We start from the raw sequence: 26,471 nt of genomic DNA on the forward strand, positions 1-26,471 counted from the left end.
TCCAGTAGCTGTTTGTCCCTCTTTTGCTCAGGTTCTTTATTCTCTGTCATTTGGTCTTCTATATCACTAATTCTTTCCTCTGCCTCATTTATCCTAGCAGTAAGAGCCTCCCTTTTTGATTGCACCTCATTAATAGCTTTTTTTATTTCAACTTGGTTAGATTTTAGTTCTTTTATTTCTCCAGAAAGGGAATTTACATCTCCAGAGAGGGTTTCTCTAATATCTTCCATGCCTTTTTGAGCCCGGCTAGAACCTTGAGAATCGTCATTCTGAACTCTAGATCTGACATATTACCAATGTCTGTATTGATTAGGTCCCTAGCCTTCGGTACTGCCTCTTGTTCTTTTTTTTTTGTGGTGAATTTTTCCACCTTGTCATTTTGTCCAGATAAGAGTATATGAAGCAGCAAATAAAATACTAAAAGGGTGGCAAAGACCCCAGAACAATGCCCTTTAACCAAATCAGAAGAGACCCCAAATCATGGGGGAGGGGGGAAAGGGGATAAAAAGAGGTTCAGAAAAAAAAAACATACAAAAAGTATAAAAAAGAAAAAAATATATATTAGATAAACTAGTTTAAAAACGTTAAAAAAAGGGTAAAAGTTAAAAAAAATTTAGCAGAAGAAAAAAAATTGAAAAAAAAAATTAAATTAACCACAAGACTAAAGAATCATGGGGAGAAAGCCATGAGTTCCATGCTTTGCTTTCTCCGCCTCTGGAATTCCGCTGCTGTCCTTGGTATTGAACTTCATCCTGGCTGGATTTTTTGTTGATCTTCTGGGGGAGGGGCCTGTTGTAGTGACTCTCAAGTGTCTTTGCCCAGACGGAATTGCACTGCCCATACGGGGGGCCAGACTAAGTAATCCGCCCGGGTTCACTTTCGGGAGCTTTTGTTCCCTGAATGCTTTCCGTAGAGTTCCAGAGGACGGGAATGAAAATGGCGGCCTCCCAGTCTCTGGACCGGAGGAGCCGAGAGCCCGAGGCCCCACTCCTCAGTGCATCCCCAGAGAACAGCACCCAATTACTCCCATATTCCCCACCTCCCGCTGTGCTCTGAGCTCACTCAGCCTGCGACCAGTTCAAGGTAACCCCGAGCTGAGAGCTCACTCCTCGGCTCTGTGTCTGTAGCCGGCTTCCCCTTTCTAATACCTGGAAGCTCTGGGACACTCCGACATTACCAATCCTTCTGTGACCCCACGGGACCTGGGGCCATGCTGACCCCGCATTTAGCTAAACCCCGGTTTAGCCTCTGGAGCAATATCCCTCAGTTGAACAGACTTTTAAAAGTCCTGATTTTGTGCTCTGTTGCTCTGCCGCTTGCCGGGAGCCGGCCCCTTCCCCCACGGTCTATCTTCCCATAGCTTTGGATTCACTTCTCCGCCAGTCCTTTCAGAAAATGGTTGATTTTCTCTTTCTAGAATTGCTGTTCTTCTTCTCTTCGATCTCCCGTTGGATTTGAAGGTGTTTGTAATGTTTAGATAAGCTATCTAGCTGATCTCCTGCTACCTGATGTAGTCTCAGCCTGCTACTTCTCCGCCATCTTGACTCCTCCCCTCCTATTTTTGTTTGTTTTGATGTATTTTTTTACTTCCTCTTTGATTTCTTGGTTGACCCATTCATTGCTTACTAGCATGTTATTTAACCTCCATGGATTTGTGTTCTTTTCAGCTTTTTTCTTGTGGTTGATTTCTAGTTTCACAACATTGCAATCAGAAAAGATGCATGGTATGACTTAGATTTCTTTGAAACTGTCGGGGCTTTTTTTTTTTTTTTTGCCTAATATGTGATCTATACTGGAAAAATGTTACATGTGTACTTGAAATGAATGTATATTCTGTTGTTTTATTTTGGAATATGTTGAATTTATCTGTGAAATCTAGTCCAGTGTGTCATTCATAGCCCTCGTTTTCTTTTGACTTTTTGTTTGGATAACCTATTAGTAGATGTAAGTGGGGTGTTAAAGTCCCCTACCATTATTGTATTACTATCAATTAGTTTGTGTTTGTTATTAACTGTTTTACGTATCTGGGTGATCCCATGTTGGGTACGTAAATACTTATAATTGTTATATTACGCTGTTAGATTGTCCCCTTTATTATTATATAGTGTCCTTCTTTGTCTCTTGTTACACTTTGTTTTAAAGTTTATTTTGCCCGATATATGTAGACCATAAGAGACTCTTAATGACAGAGAACAAACTGAGGGTGGGTGATGGGCTAGAGGGATGATGGGTATTGAGGAGGGCACTTGTTATGATGAGCACTGTGTGTTGTATGTAAGTGACGAATCACTGAGTACTACTCCAGAAACCAATACTGAACTGTGTGCTAACTACTTAAAATTTAAATTTAAAAAAATTTTTAAAAAAGAAACAAATGAACAAAGGAAAAAAAAAGAGACAAACCAAGAATCAGAGTCTTAACAATAGAGAACAAACAGAAGGTTACTAGAGGAGGATGGTCAGGGAGAAGGGTAAAATAGGTAAAGGGGATTAAGAGTTTACTTAACATCATGAACACTGAGTAATGTACAGAACTTTTTTTTTTTTTAGGATTTTATTTATTTGACAGAGAATGAGAGACAGAGAGAGACAGCAAGAGCACACATAAGCAGGGGGAGTTGCAGAGGGAGAGGCAAGCTCCCTGCTGAGCAGGGAGCCCCATGTGGGGCTCGATCCCAGGAACCCAGGATCATGACCTGAGTCAAACAGCCACTTCACTGAGAAAGCCACCTGGGAACCCCTTGAAATTCTGATCACTATACTGTACACCTAAAACTAATATGACACTATATATTAACTATGTTAGAATTTTAAAAAATTAAAAAAATTTTAAAACATAAAACTTTATTTTGTCCAATATTAAGTATTGCTACTCTTTCTTTGGACATCCATTTTGATAATGTTTTTCCTGCCCCTCATTTTCAATTTTCAGGTTTCTTTAGATATGAAATGGGTCCTGTGTAGGGAGCATATAGATGGGTCTTTTTTTTTTTTAATCCACTCTGTTACTCTATGTCTTTTGATTGGAGCATTTAGTCCATTTACATTCAAAGTAATTATTGATAGATATGTTTGACTTTTTGTTACTGGTTGTTTTGTAGTTTTTCTCTAATACTTTCTTCTCTTTTTCTCTTGCATGATTTGCTGGTTTTCTTAGTTTTATACTTGGAATCCTTTCTCTTTATTCTTTGCACATTATTTCCATATTAGTGGTTTTTAATTTGTAGTTACCATTACGGTAGCATATAACATCTTCTGCAAATAGCAATCTACACTAAGTTGACTTGTCACTTAAGTTCAAACCCAGTTTTTACTCCTTTTTTCCCATTTTAAGTATACGGTGTCATATTTTACATCCTTTAATGAATGCCCTGACTGGTTTTTTACAGAAATACTTATTTTTACTGTTCTTGTGTTTCCTACTTTTCATATTCTCACTTAAGGTCTTTCCTTTCCACTCAAGGGTGCCCATTAATATTTCTTGTAGGGCTGATTTAGTGGTCATGACCTCCTTTAGTTTTTCTTTGAGAAATTATCTCTCCTTCTATTCTGAATGACAGCCTTGCTGGAAAGAGTATTCTTGGCTGTTCATTATTCCATTTTGGCACATGGAATATGGCATGGAATCGTGCCACTCTCTTCTGGCCTACAAAGTTTTTGCTGAAAAATCTGATAGACTTACAGGGTTTCTCTTGTATGTAACTGTGTTTTCTCTTGCTGATTTTGTGATTTTTTTTTATCATTACTTTATGCCATTTTGATTACTATATGTCTTGGTGTGAACCTACTTTGGTTGATTTTGTTGAGGGAATCTCTCTGCCTCCTGGATCTAGATATCTGTTTCCTCCCCCAGTTTAGGGAAGTTTTTAGCTCCTAATTCTTCAAATAAATTTTTTGCCCCCTTTTCTCTTCTTCTTTTGGGAACCCTATAATGTGAATATTATTATGCTTGATGGAGTCACTGAGTTCCCTAAGCCTATTCTCATTTTCATAATTCTTCTTTCCTCATTTGTTCAGTTTGGTTGCTTTCCATTCCTCTGTCTTCCAGTTCATTAAATTGTTCCTCTGCTTCTGTCAGCCTGCTATTTATTTCATCAAGTGTATTTTTATTGATTGTGTTCTTCAACTCCGAATGGTTCTTTTTCTATCTCTGTCTTAAGGGTCTCACTGATGCCTTCCTCTCTTTTCTGAAGTCCAGTGAGTATCTTTTTGATCATTACTTTAAATTCTCTCAGGCATGTTTACTTACATTTTAGTTCTCTTCCTGTGATTCTGTCCTGTTCTTTCATTTGTGACATATTCCTCTGTCTCATTTGCCTAGCTCTCTGTGCCTGTGTGTTAGGAAAGCCAGCTATCTCTCTTATTTTTTTAAGATTTTTAAAATTTATTTGACAGAAAGAGACACAGCAAGAGGGAGAACACAGGCAAGGGGAGTGGGAGAGGGAGCAGGTTCCTGCTGAGCAGGGAACCCAATGTGGGGCTTACTCCCAGGACTCTGGGATCATGACCTGACCGAAGGCAGACACTTAATGACTAAGCCATCCAGGCACCCCTACATCTCTTATTCTCATGCACTTTTAAGTATGTGATTTTTGTCCATTTGTTGTTGTTGTTGTTGTATTTTGTACTTCTTGGAAAAAATAAGGTGGAATGTGCTTACTCTGTTTCATCTGGAATAGAAGTTCCAATAGCTGTACTTCATATTTTTATATTTCCCAGGATCCTCTTACCTCCTTTGGTAGTTAACCACATTTTAATACTTATACTAATTCTTTTTTTAACTTTTTTTTAAAGGATTTTATTTGTCAGACAGAGATCACTAGTAGGCAGAGAGGCAGGCAGAGAGAGGGGGGAAGCAGGCTCCCTGCTGAGCAGAGAGCCCGATGTGGGGCTCGATCCCAGGACCCTGGGATCATGACCTGAGCTGAAAGAAGAGGCTTTAATCCACTGAGCCACCCAGGCACCCCATACTTAGTAATTCTTGATACTGCATTTTTCCTGTTCAAGCTACTGGTGTGGTATTCATGTCCTGACTGGACTCTGGCTGATATGCAATTTTTGGTAATGATAAAGTATAGGGTATGACCATGAATGTGAATGGTGCAGGAACAATGAGCAAAAATACTGAGGGGTTGGAACGATCACCTACATTAAAGTTGAAGTCAGAGAGGTAACAGGACAGAGAAAGATGGTACGCCAGGACCTCGCTAACTCAGCACCTTTACCACATTACGCCATGACCATGAGACATTTCAATAAAAGACCCAGGAGCTCTAATAAACTATCCATTTCTCTACTGTTTTTCCCTTAGAAGGGTTGTAAAGGCACTTTGTACAAACCATATTTCTAATATATACATACTACAGATGAAACCTTTCCACATCCAGCTGCTCAGTCTCCTTCACTGGCTAGGAACATCTATTAGGCAGGGCTACATCTTTTTGCCTCTCTCTAGCACCCACAGAAAGGCCTAGAATATAGTAGGTTCCCAGGGAATTTTAAGTAGATTGCTAGGATAGTGCATGGGATTAAAATGTCAGCATGGTTTGCAATGAGCACAAATTTGAATTATATATGGAAACTATATAGTGTGTGTATGATTTATGAGACTATATTTGAGAATGCAGGGGTACAGATTTATGTTTTGTAAAGAAGTGATTCTGTGTGTGCTGTGTGCATATGTGCCATACAAATACAGGAGAAACTTCCCAGGGCTTGCCCTCTCTACAAGTTGGGTCATACTGGTCCATCTTCCATGGCATTGGTTTTAGCTCCTCCCCGCTCCATCCCCTGCTTCCCTACCTTAATTGTACATCACTCTCCAGCCCCCAGGCCCCTTGTTCAACAGCTTTCTCAAAGGACATCATGGTATTCTCAGGCCCCAACTGTGGAAGAAAAGAACATCAGCTGCTATTCCTCAGAGTCTCTCTCCCTGCCATCATCCCTTTAATGGCTGGGAGGGAGCCCAGTAACAAAGGGCTTTAGAAAGACGAGTTTGGATCCCTTGGCTCTTTGAAAAAAAAAAAAAAAAAAAAAAAAAAAGCTATTTTTCAAAGAGCCTGCTTATATTCTCCTCTACCCAAACTGATTGTGGGACTTTGCTCATCTGAGGTAATGTGACTGGGCACAGTACAGAAAGATAAGTTAGGTGACTTGGGTTCAAATCCAACCTCTACAATTAACTCTTCATTCTTGTCATTTCCAGCCAACCCCTTTTCCTTTCCAGGGGTTACCATGGTTCTCATGGTTCTGAGAACCATGGTTCTGAGGTCCCATTCTCTCATCCACACACCCCATGTATATGCCTACTCACCCATGCTCAGACCTACCATGGGTGCACCTCTATGTCCAATGAAGTCTGGCCTGGGTCCCAATTTACCCTCCTCCAGAATGCAGGGAGAATGAATCCCCAATGGAATAACATAGAGACATAAAAGGATAAAGAAAAAAGGCAATCCAATAGCCACCTGTAGAGCTAAAAAAAAAATTGGGAGAGAGAGAAGTGAGAACAAAGCAGAAGTGGAATGGAGAACCATCTCAAGCAACAAACTATCCCAGCAGCTGTCAGTTAATACCCAGTCTACTGGTTTCATTGATTCTATGGACTGGCTGATTTACTATTTCTGTCATGTCCTCACTTATTTTCAGTGATTTTTAAAGTATAGGGCTATCCAAATACAAGCATTACTATTAAGAAAAAAATCACTGGAACTGTAAATTTAAAAGGGAATGAACTGTGAAGGAGGTAGAATGGAGAGAAAATGTTAAGGAATACCTTCGCAGGAGGAAGAGTAGTTTGGAAGGTTCTGAGAAAGCCTGTAAAGATAAGCCTAAAATGCCTGTGTGTATTCAAGACACTGCAAAATAGTGGAAGGAGCACTAGTTGACGGAAATCTTAGTTCGAAGCCATAGTCTACCACTTTCTAGTTGTGTGACTAAGGACATGTTGCTTAACCTCTCTGAGTCTTCATTTTCTTCACTCTGAAAAATGGAGCTATCCTTCTACTAAAACCTACCTCAGAGAACTGATATATCAACAGTGATGAGTCATAATAGGTCATCAATAAATATTAGGTATTTGCTCTTCTCTCTCTTTCTTTCTTTCCTACACACCCACCCAGCAGCCTATTATATCTGTTATCACTGGTCATCCCCCAACACTATTTTAGACCTCTGAGAATTTTACCCATTTGCGTATTTTTAAGTTACCACTTATGCTCCGATCACTTGCAAATCTAGATCTCCAGCTCTAACCTCTCAACTTTGTGAGTATATTACATCTCTTGGTTTTTTCTCTGTCATAATTTGTCATCTTGTATCTTCTGATTCTAGCTAAAATTTAGGAAATGAAAAAGAGTTCATTATTATCCCCTTTAAGATCCTGCCCCAGAAATATTGCTTAAAATTCACCTCTACTTACTCGTACACACATGTACAAGGACACAATGGCAAAAGTATCAATCCAGTCTTTCTTTTGCCTGCATCCTTCCATAATGCAGGAAGCAAATACTCCTTATTTAACCAAGAGTAAAAAGAGAGACAGTAGAGAAAGGAAGACCCTATTTTTTTAGTAAAGGTGCTGCAAGGTAACTCTATTCTCAGAACAATTTGGCATACAGCTCTGATTCTCTGATTCTTTTGGTATACAGCGCTGATTCTTTTGTTTCCATATTAGGAATGGAGAGATAAGTGGCAGTAGCAGACATTTTCTGCTTCTGCTATGAGTCAGGGAGTCACAGGAGACTGCTTTGAATTACTAGGATGGAACGAGGGATATCTGGACCCATCATAAGTTTGTTAGTTGACACTAGTAATATTTGATAAAAACTAAAGAAACTGACTTATGCAATCACTTCAGTCAAATAAAATTAAAATGTACCTCTCATCCCACCCTCAATCCATTCCCAGAAAATCTGTAACAACATAGAAAAAAAATCTTATTTTTCTAGAAGAATCCCTTATGAGAAGGAGACTTGTTTGGCCAGGAAAATGCTGTGACAGGCCACATGCGGTTGTGAGTTCGACCGAAAAAAGCTAAATGAATTTCAAAGAGGTATAGTAGTGGCTATCTACTAAACTTGCATTTTGCTAAGTGAAGAATACAAGCTAAAGTTAGAGCTGAAATAAACAGGCAAGGTTCTATCACATGACATACCTTCTTCTTCCAAATGGATTACGTAGAAGCCCACAGGCCAGGAAAGGATAACCATCATAGTTATGCCACTCAGGTGCACATAGGGAGCAAAGATCTGGGAGAAAGCCAAAAGTTAGGCTGACACATCTAGACAGACAGCGCTAGACCTATAGGATGATGCTTACCTGCAGTGACAGCCCAGTAGTCAGCCACCTGTCCTTCCAGTACGTGAATAAAATCCACAAAAAAAATGAGACTGTCAAAATCACTAGCAGAACCAGGACCTGGGGAAACAGAAAGAATCTCCTGACTTCAAGGCACTAGGCTGAATCAGAACTGTTTGGGGGAATTACATGTGTGTCCCAACAATGGGACTTCATTTCCTCATCCTTTTACTCTGTCTTGCAAATCTTCAACATAGAATGGATCCAATCACTTAACCATCTCTGTGCTAAGTCTTTGCTGGACAGCATGGCTGGGGAAAAAATTACTCAGCTATATGGTCTGATGTCTTTACTAATTTATCATCTCTAGCCTCAGCTGGGCCCTTAACATTGCTTAGCACCTCTCACCCTGCTTCAACAAAGGCCATTACAAATGTTCACTACTTTTCTATATGATTCAATGCATTCACAAGTAAATAGTATTCTATAATTGCCTTTTCTATGTATGTCTTCTGCAACAGACTATAATATTCATGATATCAAGGACAATGTTTATGATTATATCTTACTGCCTTGCAGAATTTTTGGCACACAGTAGGCATCCAATAAATATTTGTTGAACAAAGGGAACAAAGGGAAACAGAAATCTGCCTGCCAGAACACTATATACTTCACAAGAAAAAAAACATTGAGACCAAGAAAACACAACTTTAAGTTTTCTCCTTTATTTTTGTAAAGATATTATTTATTTATTTGACAGAGAGAGAAAGATCACAAGTAGGCAGAGAAGCAGGCAGAGAGAGGGGGGAAGCAGGCTCCCTGCCGAGCAGAGAGCCTGATGCGGGCCTGGATCCCAGGACCCTGAGACCATGACCTGAGCTGAAGGTGGAGGCTTAACCCACTGAGCCACCCAGGCACCCAAGTTTTTCTCCTTTAAATGTATAGTTTTTCTACATATGTACTGTGAGAACAGTACTAAAGAGTGTTTAGTTACCTCTTTTCCATTATCTATTAAAGTAATTGAATCCATAATCAAACTTTATCATAAAATACCTCAATGGCTAATTTACCAAACATTTAAAGAATAAATATTTCCACTCCTTAACAAATTCATATTCTGACTTGTTTTACATAGCCAACAAAACATTCATGCCCCAACTCAACAAGGACATTACAAAAAAGAAAAAGTACAGGCACACCTCAGACATAACTGTAGGTTCAGTTCCAGATCACCAAAATAAAGGCATTATTACAATAAAGCAAGACAATGAATTTTTTGCTTTCCCATTGCATATAAAAGTTATGGTTATACCATATTGTAGTCAATTAAGTGTATAATTGAAATACATGTTTTTTTTTATTTGTTTATTTACAGCATAACAGTGTTCATTGTTTTGGCATCACACCCAGTGCTCCATGCAGTACGTGCCCTCCCTATTACCCACCACCTTGTTCCTCAACCTCCCACCCCCCCACCCCCCGCCCCTTCAAAACCCTCTGGTTGTTTTTCAGAGTCCATAGTCTCTCATGGTTCATCTCCCCTTCCAGTTTCCTTCAACTCCCTCTCCTCTCCATCTCCCCATGTCCTCCATGTTATTTGTTATGCTCCACAAATAAGTGAGACCATATGATACTTGACTCTCTCTGCTTGACTTATTTCGCTCAGCATAATTTCTTCCAGTCCCGTCCATGTTGCTACAAAAGTTGGGTATTCATCCTTTCTGATGGAGGCATAATACTCCATTGTGTATATGGACCACATCTTCCTTATCCATTCATCCGTTGAAGGGCATCTTGGTTCTTTCCACAGTTTGGTGACCGTAGCCATTGCTGCAATAAACATTGGGGTACAGATGGCCCTTCTTTTCACTACATCTGTATCTTTGGGGTAAATACCCAGCAGTGCAATTGCAGGGTCATAGGGAAGCTCTATTCTTAATTTCTTCAGGAATCTCCACACTGTTCTCCAAAGTGGCTGCACTAACTTGCATTCCCACCAACAGTGTAAGAGGGTTCCCCTTTCTCCACATCCTCTCCAACACACGTTGTTTCCTGTCTTGCTAATTTTGGCCATTCTAACTGGTGTCAGGTGGTATCTCAATGTGGTTTTAATTTGAATCTCCCTGATGGCTAGTGATGATGAGCATTTTTTCATGTGTCTGATAGCCATTTGTATGTCTTCGTTGGAGAAGTGTCTGTTCATATCTTCTGCCCATTTTTTGATATGATTATCTGTTTTGTGTGTGTTGAGTTTGAGAGTTCTTTATAGATCCTGGATATCAACCTTTTGTCTGGACTGTCATTTGCAAATATCTTCTCCCATTCCGTGGGTTGCCTTTTTGTTTTGTTGACTGTTTCCTTTGCTGTGCAGAAGCTTTTGATCTTGATGAAGTCCCAAAAGTTCATTTTTGCTTTTGTTTCCTTTGCCTTTGGAGACATATCTTGAAAGAAGTTGCTGTGCCTGATATCGAAGAGGTTACTGCCTATGTTCTCCTCTAGGATTCTGATAGAGTCCTGTCTCACGTTGAGGTATTTTATCCATTTCGAGTTTATCTTTGTGTACGGTGTAAGAGAATGGTCGAGTTTCATTCTTCTACATATTGCTGTCCAGTTTTCCCAGCACCATTTATTGAAGAGACTGTCTTTTTTCCATTGAATATTTTTTCCTGTTTTGTTGAAGATTATTTCACCATAGAGTTGAGGGTCCATATCTGGGCTCTCCACTCTGTTCCACTGGTCTAGGTGTCTGTTTTCATGCCAGTACCACGCTGTCTTGGTGATCACAGCTTTGTAGTAAAGCTTGAAATCGGGTAACGTGATGCCGCCAGTTTTGGTTTTGTTTTTCAACATTTCCTTAGCAATTCGGGGTCTCTTCTGATTCCATACAAATTTTAGGATTACTTGCTCCAGCTCTTTGAAAAATACCGGTGGAATTTTGATCGGAATGGCATTAAAAGTATAGATTGCTCTAGGCAGTATAGACATTTTAATAATGTTTATTCTTCCAATCCAAGAGCATGGAACAGTCTTCTTTTTGTGTCTTCTTCAATTTCTTTCATGAGTGTTCTGTAGTTCCTCGAGTACAGGTCCTTTACCTCTTTGGTTAGGTTTATTCCCAGGTATCTTGTGGTTCTTGGTGCTATAGTAAATGGAATCGATTCTCTAATTTCCCTTTCTGTATTTTCATTGTTAGTGTATAAGAAAGCCACTGATTTCTGTACATTGACTTTGTATCCTGCCATGTTACTGAATTGCTGTATGAGTTCTAGTAGTTTGGGGGTGGAGTCTTTGGGGTTTTCCATATAAAGAATCATGTCATCTGCGAAGAGAGAGAGTTTGACTTCTTCCTTGCCAATTTGGATACCTTTTATTCCTCTTTGTTGTCTGATTGCCGTTGCTAGAACTTCTAGTACTATGTTGAACAAGAGTGGTGAGAGTGGGCATCCTTGTCGTGTTCCTGATCTCAACGGGAAGGCTGCAAACTTTTTCCCATTGAGGATGATATTTGCTATGGGTCTTTCATAGATAGATTTCATGAAGTTCAGGAATGTTCCCTCTATCCCTATACTTTGAAGCGTTTTCATCAGGAACGGATGCTGCATTTTGTCAAATGCTTTTTCTGCATCAATTGAGAGGACCATGTGGTTCTTCTCTCTTCTCTTATTGTTTAAAAACAATGTATATACCTTAATTCAAAAATACTTCATTGCTGAAAATGCTCATCAAATACTTCATTGCTGATAATATTTCACTGCTGAAAGCTCATCTGAGCTTTCAGTGAATCATAATGTTTTTGCCAGTGAAAAGTCTTGCCTTAGTGTTGATAGGTGCTGACTCATCAGGGTGGTGGTTGCTGAAGGCTGGGGTGGCAATGGCTATTTTATTAAAATAAGACTACAAGGAAGTCTGCTGCATTGATTGACTCTTCTTTTCATGAATGATTTCTCTGTAGCATGTGATGTTTTTTGACAGTATTTCATTCACAGTAAAACTTTCAAAACTGGAACCACTCTTCTCAAACCCTGCTACTGCTTTACCAACTAAGTTTATGTAATATTCTAAATCCTTTTGTGTCATTTCATCCCTCTTCACAGCATCTTCATCAGTGGAATTCACCTCAAGAAACCACTTTCTTTGCTCATCCCTGAGAAGTAACTGCTCATCCATTCAAGTTTTACCATAAAACTATAGCAATACAGTCACATCTAATGATTAGCTAATTAGATTAATTAATCTAATTAGCTTCACTTCTAATCCTAGTTCTCTTGCAATTTCCACCATGTCTGCAGTTACTCCCTCAAGTCTTGAAACACAGAGTCATCCATGAGAGTTGAAATCCACTTCTTCCAAACTCCTGTTTATGTTGATAGTTTGACCTCTTCCCATGAATCACAGATGTTCTTCACGACATCCTGAAAGTTGCACCCTTCAAGAAAGTTTTCAATTACTTTGCCCAGGTCCATCAGAGGAATCACTATCTGTGGCAGCTATTAGCCTTACAAAGTGTATTTCTTAAATAATAGTAATAGTTGATAGTCAAAATCATCCCTCAATCCATGGGCTGCAAAATGGATGTTGTATTAACAGGCATAAAAACAACATTCATTTTGCTATACATCTCCATGTGAATTCTTGGGTGACCAGGTGTATTATCAATGTACAGCAGTATTTGGAAAGAAAATTCTTTTTCAGGGACTGTCTTAATTCTGTTGGGTATTTTTCCTGCTTTGTCGAAGATTAGTTGACCACAGAGTTGAGTCCGTATCTGGGCTCTCTATTCTGTTCCACTGGCCTATGTATCTGTTTTTATTTTGCTAGTACCATGTTGTCTTGGTGATCACAACTTTGTAATATAGCTTGAAATCAGGCAACATGATGCCCCCAGTTTTTTTCTTTTTCAACATTTCATTGGCGATTTGGGGTCTTTTCTGGTTAAATAAAAAATTTTATGATTGTTCTAGCATTTTCAAAAGTGCCACTGGTGTTTTGATTGCGATGACTTTTAAAGTATGGATTGATCTGGAGAGCATAGATGTTTTAACAATGTTTACTCTTCTGATCCATGAGTATGGACGTTTTTCCATCTTTTTGTGTCTTCAATTTCTTTCATGAGTGTTTTGTAGTTCTTAGAATTAGATCCTTTACCTCTTTGGTTAGGTTTATTCCAAGGTATCTTATGGTTTTTTGGTGCTATTGTAAATGGAATCAATTTTCTAATTTCTCTTTCTACAGTTTCATTGTTCATGTATAAGAAAGCAACTGATTTCTCTGCATTGATTTTATATCATGCCACATTACTGACTTGTTGCATGAGTTCTAGTAATTTGGGGATGGAGACTTTTGGGTTTTCCACATAGAGTATCATGTCATCTGTGAAGAGACTGACTTCTTTGCCAATTTGAATACCTTTTATTTCTTTTTGTTGTCTGACTGCCATTGCTAGGACTTCTAGTACTATACTGAACAATAGTGGCAAGAGTGGACATCCTTGTCATGTTCCTGATCTCAATGATCTCAAAACTCGCTGTGCTTTTTTCATAGATGGATTTTATGAAGTTGAGGAATGTTCCCTCTATCCCTATACTTTGAAGAGTTTTAATCAGGAAAGGATGTTGTATTTTACCAAATGCTTTTTCTGTATCAATCGAGAGGGCCATATGGTTCTTCTCTTCTCTTAGTTACATTCATTGATTTGCAAATGTTGAACCACCTTTGCATCCTAGGGATATATCCCACCTGGTGGTTATGAATAATCCTTTTAATGTACTGTTGGATCATATTAGCTAAGATCTTGTTGAGAATTTTGGCATACATCTTCATCAGGGATCTTGATCTGAAATTTTTTTTTAATTTTATTTATTTATTACAGAGAGCATATAAGAGAGCACAAGCAGGGGGGAGGGTAAGAAGCAGAGGGAGAAGCAGATTCCCTGCTGAGGAGGGAGCCCAATGCAGGGCTCCATCTCAGGACACTGAGATCATGACTTGAGCCGAAGGCAGAGGCTTAACCCACTGAGTCACCCAGGCGCCCCTGAAATTCTCTTTTTTGATGGAGTCTTTGCCTGGTTTGTGGATCAAGGTAATGTTGGCCTCAGAGAAAGAGTCTGGAAGATTTTCTTCTGTTTCTATTTTTTGAAACAGCTTCAAGAGAACAGGTAATATTTCTTCTTTGACTGTTTGGTAGAAATCCCTAGGGAATTCATCAGGTCCCAGACTCCTGTTTTTTGATCACTGCTTCAATCTCCTTACCAGTGATTGGTCTACTCAGGTTGTTAATTTCTTCCTGTTTCAGTCTTGGAAGTTTTCAGGTTTCCAGGAATGCATCCATTTCTTCCACATTGCTTAACTTACTGGCATATAGCTGTTGATAATAATTTCTGATGACTGTTTCTATTTCCTTGGTGTTAGTCGTGATCTCCCCCTTTCATTCATAACTAGGAAAACGGGACAGCTATATACAGAAGAATGAAACTGGACCATTCTCTTTTATCATACACAAAGATAAACTCTAAATGGATGAAATATCTCAATGTGAGAAAGAAATCCTTCAAAATCTCAGAGAAGAACATAGGCAGTAATATCTTCGACATCAGCCACAGCAACTTCTTTCAAGACACGTCTCCAAAGGCAAGGGAAACAAAAGCAAAAATAAACTTTTGGGACTTGATCAAGATAAAAAGCTTCTGCACCACAAAGGAAACAGTCAACAAAACAAAGAGGAAATCCACAGAATGGGAGAAGAATTTTGCAAATGACACTACAGACAAAGGGCTGACATTGAAGATCTATAAAGATCTTCTCAAACTTAGCAACCAACAAAAAGATAATCAAGTCAAAAAATGGGCAGAAAACATGTGCAGACACTTCTCCAAAGAAGACATACAAATAGCTAACAGACACATGATAACATGATTTCAACATCATTAGTTGTCAGGGAAATTCAAATCAAAGCCACATTGAGATACCATCTTTCACCAGTTAGAATGGCAAAAATCAACAATGTAAGAAACAACAAATGTTGGAGAAGTTGTGGAGAAAGGGAAACCTTCTTACACTGTTGGTGGGGAATACAAATTGGTGTAGCCATTTTGGAAAATAGTTTGGAGGTTCCTCAAAAAATTAAAAATAGAGCTACCCTATGACACAGCAATTGCACTACTGGGTGTTTATCCCAAAGATACAGATGTAGTGAAAAGAAGGGTCATATGCACCCTAACGTTCATAGCAGCAATGTCCATAACAGCCAAAATGTGGAAAGAGCCAAGATGCCCTTCAACAGACAAATGGATAAAGATGTGGTCCATATACACAACGGAATATTACTCAGCCATCCAAAAGGATGAATACCCAATTTTTGCATCATCATGTTTGGCACTAGAGGAGATTATGCTAAGTGAAATAAGTCAAACATGGAAAGTCAATTATCATACCATTTCACTTAGCTGTGGAACATAAGGAATACAATGGAGGAACCTAGGAGAAGGGGAAAATGAAAGGGGAGAAACGAGAGTGAGAGATGAACCATGAGAGACTGGACTCCAGGAAACAAGAAGGGAGGGAAGTAGGGGGATGGATGAGCCTGGTGATGGGTATCAAGAAGGGCATGGATTTCATAGAACACTGGGTGTTATACACAAAAAATGAATCATGGAACACTACATCAAAAACTAATGATGTACTGGAGAGGAGCCAGATAGCAGAGGAGCAGGAGACTTACATTTCATCTGGTCCCAGGAATTCAGCTGGATAGTTATCGAAATATTCTGAACACCTATAAACTCAATAGGAGATCAAGGAAACTAAGAGCAGCAATTCTATGAACACAAAAGCAACCACTTTCTGAAAGGCAGGATATGCAGAGAAGTGAATCCAAGGTGATACATGGGAAGACAGACTGCGCGGGGCGGGGAGAGCCTCTGTCAGCTGGCTACCAGCAAGGGATAGAGCAGCGAAACACAAAATCAGAACTTTTAGAAGTCTGCTCCACTGAGGGACATCACTCTGATGGCTAAGTGGGGGGTGAAGCCCTCTCTGGGATGGTGTGGTCTCAGGACCCTTGGGGTCATGGAAAGACTGAGGGTGCCTAAGTGTGGCAGGGCTCCCAGGTATCGGATCGGGGAAGCTGTCTGCAAAGATGGAACCAAGAAATGGGCTCTCAGCTCAGAGTTACCTTAAAATGTGATCTGCAGCAGTCAGCCTCTTCGAGCAGGGGCCCACCAGATCCAGGGAGACCCAACCCTCTTCCTCCACTGGGAGAGCACTGTAATACATGGCAGGAATCTGCTAGGTTTGGAGACAACAAACAGGGTCATGTGCCAGAGACAGAAACGCTCGGTCACAGGCTGGGTGAGCACGAAGTGCGGCCAGAGACCAGGTTGATAGGAGGGAATGACTGCTTTCTCTGAGGGTGCACTGAGAAGTGGGGCCTGAGTTCGGCTCCTCCAGGCCAGAGATTGGGAGGTCGCCATTTTCATTCTCATCCTCCAAAGCTGTACATAAAGCACTCAGGGAACAAAAGCTACCAGAGCAAACCTGGGCAGAATACTTAGCCTGGCCCCTGGTAAGGACGTAGGAATTCCGCCTTGGGCAAAGACATTTGAGAATCACTGCAAAAGTCCCCTCCCCTAGAAGATCAGCAAGACCATCCAGCCAAGACCAAGCTTATGCGTCAATGAGAACTGCAAAACCCCACACTCAGGGAATATAGCACATAGAATTCACAGGATTTTTTCCCCCATGATTCTTTAGTCTTTCAAAGTTAAATTTTTTAAATTTTCTTTTTAATTTTTCCTCTTTCCTATTTTAACTACCATTTTCTCAAAACCGTTTAAAAAAACCTTTCTTAATTTTCATTTTCAGAGCCATATTCTATCCCTTCATTTAACATAACCTTATTTTTTGTATACATACAAGTTTTTCTTTCCTTAAAATTTTGGGATACAGTTTCTTCTAACAAACCAAAATACACCCTAAATCTAGTGTATGGCTTTGTTCTAGTTACTGCCTGATAACATTCTCTTTTTTTAAAATTTTTTCTTTCCTTTCTCAAACAACTTATCAATTCCTTTTTTTAAAATCTTTTTAAATTTCCATCTTTACGGTCATATTCAATCCCCTCTTCATATTTACTTTTATATGAGTTCTTCTTTCTACAAAATTTTGGGAGGCAGTTTCTTCTAATAGACCAAAATACACCCAAATCTAGTATGTGGCTCTGTTCTAGTCACCAGCCTGACCATATCCTTTTTTAAATTTTCCTTTCTTTTCCTCCTGGTTGTGGGTCTTTTCTGATTCATTTAGTGTATATTTTTCTGGGATCATTGTTACCCTATTAGCACTTTGTCCCCTCACTCACCTATTCTTCTCTGGACAAAATAACAAAACAGAAAAACTTAACCTCCAAAAAAAACCAAAAAAACAAGAGTCAGTACTCACTGCTAGAGACCTATTCAACATGGACATTAGTAGGCTATCAGAATCAGAGTTCAGAATGACGGTTATAAAGATACTAGCTGGGCTTGAAAAAAGCACAGAAGATACTAGAGAATCCCCTTCTGGGGAAACAAACTAAAATCTAAGCAAGTTGAAATTTTAAAAAGTTATTAATGAGGTATAATAAAAAATGGAGGCTCTAACAGCTAGGATAAATGAGGCAGAAGACAGAATTAGAAGAACAAATTAGAATATAGAAGAACAAATGACAGAGAATAAACAAGAAGAGACAAGGAGAGATAACTACTGGATCACAAGGGAAGAATTCGAGAGATAAGTGATACCAGAAGACAAAACAATATTAGAATAATAGGGAACACAGAAGAAGAAGAAAGAGAGAGAGAGCCTGAAGATATACTGGAGCAAATGATAGCACTCATGTGGAGAGGAAACAGGCATCAAAATCCAGGAGGCACAGACAACCCCCACCCAAAATCAATAAAAATAGGTCCACACCCCATCATCTAATAGTAAAACTTACAAGTCTCACAGACAAAGAGAAAATCCTGAAAGCAGCTTGGGACAAGATGTCTATAACATACAATGGCAAAATATTAGATTGGCAGCAGACCTATCCACAGAGACCTGGCAGGCCAGAAGGGACTGGCATGATATATTCAGAGCACTAAATGAGAAAAATATGCAGCCAAGAATACTATATCCAGCTAGGCTCTCTCACTGAAAATAGAAGGAGAGAGAAAAAGCTTCCAGGACAAACAAAAACTAAAAGACTTTGCAAACACAAAACCAGCCCTACAGGAAATATTGAAAGGGGTCCTCTAAGCAAAGAGAAAGCCTAAAAATAACAGACCAGAAAGGAACAGAGGCAATATACACTTAACAGTCACCTTACAGGCAATACCATAGCACCAAATCCTTATCTTTCAAAAGGTACCCTGAATGTAAATGGGTTAAAGGCCCCAATCAAAAAACACACAGTGTCAGAATGGATTAAAAAAAAAAAAACAAGAGCCAACAATATGCTGTCTGCAAGAGACTCATTTTAGATCGAAAGACACCTCCAGATTGAGAGGGAGGGGGTGGAAAAAAAATTACCATGCTAATGGACATCAAAAGAAGTCCTAGAAGTCCTAGCCTCAGAAATCAGACAACAAAAAGAAATAAAAGGCATCTGAATTCGCAAAGAAGTCGTCAAACTCTCTGTCGATGATATGATACTTCACGTGGAAAACCCAAAAGACTCCACCCCAACACTGCTAGAACTCATACAGGAATTTAGTAAAGTGTCAGGATATAAAATCAATGCACAGAAATCAGTTGCATTTCTATACACCAACAAGACAGAAGAAAGAGAAATTAAGGAGTCGATCCCATTCGCAATTGCCCCCAAAACCATAAGACACCTAGGAATAAACCTAATCAAAGAGTCCAAGAATCTGTACTCAAAAAAATATGGAGTACTCATGAAAGAAACTGAGGAAGACACAAAGAAATGGAAAAACATTCCATGCTCATGGATCAGAAGAACAAATACTGTGAAAATTTCTGTGCTACCAAAAGCAATCTACACATTTAATGCAATCCCTATCAAAATACCATCAACTGTTTTCAAAGAAATGGAACAATATTCCTAAAATTTATATGGAACCAGAAAAGTCCCCGAATAGCCAGAGGAATGTTGAAAAAGAAACCAAAGGCAGCGGCATCACATTCCAGACTTCAAGCTCTATTACAAAGCTGCAATCATCAAGACAGTATGATACTGGCACAAAAACAGACACACAGATCAACGGAACAGAATAGAGAGGCCAGAAATGGACCCTCAACCCTATGGTCAACTACTCTTCTGACAAGGCAGGAAGGAATGTCCAATGGAAAAAAGAGTTTTTTCAACAAATGGTGTTGGGAAAACTGGACACCCACATGTAGGAGAATGAACCTAGACAACTTTCTTACACCATACACAAAGATAAACTCAAAATGGACAAAAGACCTAAATGTAAGGGAGATATCCATCAAAATCCTAGAAGAGAACACCGGCAGCAACCTCTTTGACCTCAACCACAGCAACTTCTTGATTAGACACATCTCCAGAGGCAAGGGAAGCAAAAGCAAAAATGAACTCCCGGGTCTTCATCAACATCAAAAGCTTTTGTGCAGCAAAGAAAACAGTCAACAAAACCAAAAGACAACTGACAGGATGGGAGAAGATATTTGCAAATGACATAGCAGAGAAAGGGGTAGTATCCAAAATCTGTAAAGGACTTACCAAACTCAATACCCAAGGAACAAATAATCCAATCAAGAAATGGGCAGAAGACATGAACAGACATTTCTGCAATGAAGACATCCAAATGGCCAAAAAACACATGAAAAAGTGCTCAACAGAGGGCGCCTGGGTGGCTCAGTGGATTAAGCCGCTGCCTTCGGCTCAGGTCATGATCTCAGCGTCCTGGGATGGAGCCCCACATTGGGCTCTCTGCTCTGCAGGGAGCCTGCTTCCTCCTCTCTCTCTGCCTGCCTCTCTGCCTACTTGTGATCTCTCTCTCTGTCAAATAAATTTTAAAAAATCTTAAAAAAAATTTTTAAAAAAAAAGTGCTCAACATCACTCAGCATCAGGGAAATACAAATCAAAACCACAGTGAGATACAACCTCACACCAGTCACAATGGCTAAAATTAACAAGTCAGGAAACGACCGATGTTGGTGAGGATGTCAAGAAAGGGGAACCCTCCTATACTGTTGGTGGGAATGCAAGCTGGTGCAGCCACTCTGGAAAACAGTATGGATGTTCCTCAAAATGTTGAAAACATAGCCAGCCCATGACCCAGCAATCGTACTACTGGGTATTTACCCTAAAAATAAAAATGTACTGATCTGAAGGGGCATGTGCACCCTAATGTTTACAGCAGCAATGTCCACAGTATCCAAAGCATGGAAAGAGCCTAGATGTCTGTCAACAGAGAATGGATAAAGAAGATATGGTATATATACATACAATGCAATATTATGCAGACATCAAAAAACTGAAATCTTGCTATTTTCAATGAAGTGTATGGAAGTAGAGGGCATTATGGTGAGTGAAATAAGTCAGTCAGAGAAAGACAATTATCATATGATCTCACTGACTGAGGAATTTGAGAAACAAGACAGAGGATCATAGGGGAGGGAGGAAAAATGAAACAAAATGAAACCAGAGAGGGAGACAAACCATAAGAGACTCTTAATTCAGGAAACAAACTGAGGGTTGCTGGAGTGGAGGGGGGAAGGAGGAGGTGGGTGTGTGATGAACATTGGGAAGGGTCTATGCTATGGGGAGTGCTGTGAATTGTGCAAGACTGATGAATCACAGATCTGTGCCCCTGAAACAAACAATACAGTATACGGTAATAAAGGAAAAGTATCTGCAAACTGCAATAAACTGAAGCACAGTGACATAAGCCTGTGCATGCCAATCTCTCCTATGTACACAAATGCAGAAATCTTAAGTTGCCTACTGAAAAAACAGAAGCATTCCAACACAAAGGCTTAATTATCAAATAAGACTCATATGAATCTCATAGGATTCTATGATCTACTCAATACCAAACTTTTATTAATGATTCAAAGGATACAGGCAATTAGAAAGTACATATAAAACATTTTCTCTTAGAAAAATGTGAACCTGTCAAATGCAGTTACTCAGAAAAATGTCCTTCCTCTTCTATATTAAGATACAATCTGTTCTTGGGACTTAAAATGTGGGGTGTCGTGTTTTTTTTTTAATTGAAACATAGTTGGCACACAATGTTCCAAAAGTCTCAGGTGTATAACATAATGATTGGGTAAATCTATGTATTATGATATGCTCACCTCAAGCTACCATCTATCACCCATACAACACTATCACAATACCTATATTGACTATATTCCCTATGCTGTACCACCTTTCATTTCTGTAACTTATTAATTCTATAACTGGAAGCTATAACTTCCACTCCACACTCCATTACCCTCTTTTGTCTTTCTCCCTCCCACCTCCCCTCTGGCAACCACCAGTTTGTTCTCTGTATTTTTAGGTTTCTGCTTTTTGTTTGCTTACTTTTGTTTTTTAGATTCTAAATACAAGTGAGATCATATGGTATTTGTCTTTCTCTGACTTATTTCACTGAGCATAATATTCTTTAGGCCCATCCATGCTGTTGCAAATATCAAGATCTCATTTTTTATGGCTGAGTAATATTCTATTATGTATGAATACCGCATCTTCTTTATCCATTCATCTACTGATGGACACAAGCTGCTTCCATATGTTAGCTACCATAAATAATGCTGTGATAAACACAGCGGTTCATATATCTTTCCAAATTAGCATTTTCATTTTCAACACCTATGTTACTATGCTCACCCCAAGTGTAACCACCATCTGTCACCATGCAACACTACTGGAACACCGCAAACTATATTCTCTATACTGTACCTTATATTCCTGTGACTTTATTCCCGTGACTTATTCATTTCGTAAGTGGAGGCCTGTATCTCCTGCTCCCCTTTACCAATTTTGCCCAGCACTCCCCACCCCCACTTCCCTGCAACCAATTGTTCTTTGTATTTATCAGTCTGATTTTGCTAACTGATCATGGTGTCCCAACTCCAAAACATGGTGATCTCAATAAGGCTTATTGTTTCACTTCTTGATCTATATTCTTTTCCTGTAAGATCTTATAACTTCAATTTTGATCTATTCTAATAACTCTTAAATTAACATTTTCAGTTCATACTTCTCATTTGAATAGGAGGAAATTTAAGGGGACCACTCAGAGTTTGATATGTTCCTGGGTTTGGGAAAAACAAAATATGGTAATAAACCATGCCTGAAAAAAGTCTATAGAAAGGCACAAGGCTGTGGCTGGAGCTGCTCAAGCCCATGGCAGGACAAAATGAGGGAGGCTATGTTGGAAATGAGCTTCACATTTGCAGATATTGGGGCACAGATGCTGCTTCCTGTGGAACACATACAGATCCCTTGAGACACACCATTCTGGGGTCATTTTAAAGGGCTCCAAAATAAGGGAAGGTTGAAAAGACCTCAACAAATTTCTGGGTGTATAGTAAGACAGATACTGACTCCACCAAGAAAGGTGTAGTCAAGGTTCTCAGCAGAAGTCTCTGAAAATACACACAGAAAAAGCCTGTTGGGGGGCACGTGGGTGGCTCAGTGGGTTAAGCACCTGCATTCGGCTCAGGTCATGATCTCAGTGTCCTCGGATCAAGCCCCACATCAGGCTCTCTGCTCAGCCCAGAGCCTCCTTGCCTCTCTCTCTCTCTGCCTGCCTCTGCTCACTTGTGATCTCTCTCTGTCAAATAAATAAATCTTTAAAAAAAAAAATGAATGAAAAAGCCTGTCAATAAAAAACCAACAACTGTACATTTACCTGGTCCTGAAAGCATCAACCCCAGATGACCCTCTTGCCCCTCTTTGCACAACTATGTTCTTTTATCCTACTCCCTTTCCCCTGTGCCCTATTCTGGTGAAAAGAGAGTTAGGACCATCATGCTCTATCACTGCAGGCTTCCAGGACCAGGTCAGGTCCAAATAAGGAGAGGAAAAATCGTATAATGTTGAAGATTGTGTTATTACAATGAACTGAAATTTTCAATGACTGAAATGAGAATGTTCTTATGACTATAAAAGACTGAGAAAGTAATGGAGTTTGCCTAAGATGTTATTAGGCAAAATGGGAATAACAGTCACAGAGGGAGTTTAACAACAAGTGGTTAAAAAAAAAAAAAAAAAGAAAAAACGAAGTTTGAGTTCAGTCCCTTCAGTAAATCAGTGACATCTGTTAGAAATTAAATTATTTCAGTTAAAACAATATAAATAGATCTCTTCTTTCTAAGGGGAACAATGAAAGAAGGATGACTCTACTTAACACTGAGTGCCTGAGAGGTACATTCAGTCCTGGCCCAAGGTCTCCTACAAAGGTTCAGTGTCCTACCTTATGAAAGCAGTGCAGGTTTGGTTCATACCCTTCCCAAACCAATAAAAATGCAAGTACCTGGAAAAGCAAAGAAGAAAAAGGAGGTTATGTTGAAATCACCAAGTTACTCCCCAAAGCAGAGTTCTGTAGCTCAAAATTCCTTTCTCAGTCTGGCACTACCTTCACTTCTTGCTATGCCTGCACTTTGCAGCCTCTGGTCGTCTGCCATGAGGCTCCCCTGCCTGAGAAGTTCTTCCCCCCGCCATACCACTGATGCTTCTTCAAAGGCAGTTCTAATGTCACCTCTATTTGTAACATTCACCGGCACCCCCAGGAAGAATTATTTTCATCTCTGGAATCTCATAACAATCACCACACTGATGTCCTTCCTGGGTTCCTACCAATTCTTTTCCTCATGATGAACTGTATTCCTGGTATTACTTAGACCCACTTGTGAGAGAAGGCAGAGGCCAGCCCTTCCAAGGGTTATTAAAAAGCTCTTTCTCGAGGAATCGGTGCCATTGTTACAACTCTTAACTACTGTTGTTAACCTGATATTTAGTCAATAAATTTTAATAAGATTTGAATCTAATCTAACCAGTCTCCAAGTCACTATGGAGAGAAAAACAAAATTGGAACCCTTAGATGCTCAGGATATTAATGAGAGTTGGAATGTATAAAAGTCTTAAACTTTTTATCAAAATAATTTTATGTATCTGATTTCATTTGTTCTTTATCCAGCCCAATAAAATACTATTTTATTAAATATTATCATTCTCATTTGAAAGAAAAGAAATGGAGGCTCAAAGGGTTATATGACTTGACCAGGGTTACAAAGTAACCTAACAATACAAATAGAACTAAGGTCTTCCTCTTTGTGCACTGCTGTTGTCACTGTATATATCCAAAAAGAAGTTGGGTAGAGTAGAAAGTCTGTTGGAATAGTCATAATAAACTGTCTTGTAGGAACACTAGAATTCATTCCCACCTTAGAAGCTAGCTATACCTGTTCATGTTCACTGTGTATAAAAGCAGTACAAGTCAGTGGTCAGAGTTCTGCCCAGAGCACATCCTTCATCTGCATTTTCCCCATTAAAAAGAAGTTTCTAGCCACCCTCCCTGCCTATAGCCACCCTCCACACCACAATTTTCAGGATGGTTTTCCTAAAATAGAAATCTGATTAATGCCAAATGTCTTAGCCCTATTTTCAGACCTTCCAAAATCTGTCACAAGCCCATTTTCAGTTGTGTTCCCTTCATGCTAACAGAACTGACCTTGCCCTCTTATGTAGTCACGCTCCAAATTTTTGTCTTGCACCTTTGTCATAATGTTCCACAGCCTGGAATGTTCTTCCCCCATCCCCATATACATGTGTTCAAATCCACCATCCCTTCAAGATCACACATCAGTGCCACTTCTTCCAAGAAATCTTACTTAATCCTCTTGGCTGTAAGTCACCTTTTCTTTCTCAGAACCCATGCAGAACTTTTTTTAGGCCTCTCTAATGACAAATACAATGTTCTGCCTGTGTTAGTTATTTTTATCTATGAGTTAGTTGCCCTACTAGAGTCTAAACTCATTGAATTAAGACACTAATTTCACATTTCATACCTATCTCTTGGAAGTACCCTGCATGAGAACAGAAACTGCATGTTTTGTTGATCACTGTATACTCAGTAGTTATCATTCATACAGTGATTAATAAATTTTGTTAAAAACTGCAAATGATGGGGCGCCTGGGTGGCTTAGTGGGTTAAGCCTCTGTCTTCAGTTCAGGTCTGATCTCAGGGTCCTGGGATCGAGCCCTGCATCGGGCTCTCTGCTCAGCAGGGAGCCTGCTTCCCCCTCTCTCTCTCTGCCTGCCTCTCTGCCTACTTGTGATCTCTCTCTGTCAAATAAATAAATAAATAAATAATCTTTTTTTAAAAATGCAAATGGCAATGGATTTGGTGGGTTGGGGTCTTCTGTATCATAAAAGAAATCAGTAAGGACAGTGAATTGTGAAATCAGATAAAGATATATACATTCTATAAATAAGTGGACACTGAAAAACTCCCATTACCCGAAAGTTATCCTCCCATAGCTTTCCACTTCTACAGACTTTTCTCTTGCTTGGCCTGAATTTCTCATACCACACTATACTACTATGTCAGGCAATAGAGACAGGGTCACTCTTTGCCAAATCACTTGCTAAAATGTACTACTCTGCACCTGGACTAGAGGACTAATGTCCATTTGCACATTAGAATAGGTTTGAAAATGCTGACTCTCTCAGGGCTGTGCACTCCTCTCTCTTCCTCACTGTTCCCTTTAGGGTCATGAAAAGATACACAAAGACTTAAGAAAAGTAAATTCTTCTACAGTTGGGTAGCATGGAAAGTTGCTGAGCACGGATTGAACATAGAGGGTAAATTCTTTCATCTTCACGTGTAAATCTATGTCTTTGATCAAAAGATGGAGATCTCCAACTTCCTTTGACAAGGAAGGAATGGTTACCCACCAATGAAGCAGATCAGGGGAAGACTCCGCTACCCTCGCGCATCCCAATTCGTCAAGGGAATCCAGCTCCTTAAAACCTGCCTTGATGTATTTGGGACTTAAATTTGCTTTTCAATCTCTTTCCTTCACAAAAATAAAAAATGAAAGCAAAAAAAAAAAAAAAAAAAGAATAGGTTTGAAAAATTAGCTAATTTATAAGGCTCGGAAAAACTGATTCTCAGGAGACAGGATATGAAATGAGGTAGTTCAATATGTAAAG

General features: G+C 39.4%; 1 protein-coding gene across 1 annotated transcript in view; it reads right to left on the minus strand.

Moving 5' to 3' along the window:
• Nucleotides 1-26,471, minus strand: part of GDPD4 (glycerophosphodiester phosphodiesterase domain containing 4) — a 100,616-nt gene that overhangs the window by 54,314 nt on the left and 19,831 nt on the right. The window contains exons 3-8 of the mRNA XM_046015936.1: nt 23,731-23,790; nt 8,320-8,418; nt 8,156-8,249; nt 7,255-7,332; nt 6,330-6,475; nt 5,803-5,885 (exon numbers count right to left, since the gene is read on the minus strand). Of these exons, the coding sequence (XP_045871892.1) occupies nt 5,803-5,885; nt 6,330-6,475; nt 7,255-7,332; nt 8,156-8,249; nt 8,320-8,418; nt 23,731-23,790 (560 nt within the window). The remainder of the gene's footprint in view (nt 1-5,802; nt 5,886-6,329; nt 6,476-7,254; nt 7,333-8,155; nt 8,250-8,319; nt 8,419-23,730; nt 23,791-26,471) is intronic.

This window comes from Meles meles, chromosome 8 (assembly GCF_922984935.1).
Source record: "Meles meles chromosome 8, mMelMel3.1 paternal haplotype, whole genome shotgun sequence".
Lineage (NCBI taxonomy): Eukaryota > Metazoa > Chordata > Mammalia > Carnivora > Mustelidae > Meles > Meles meles.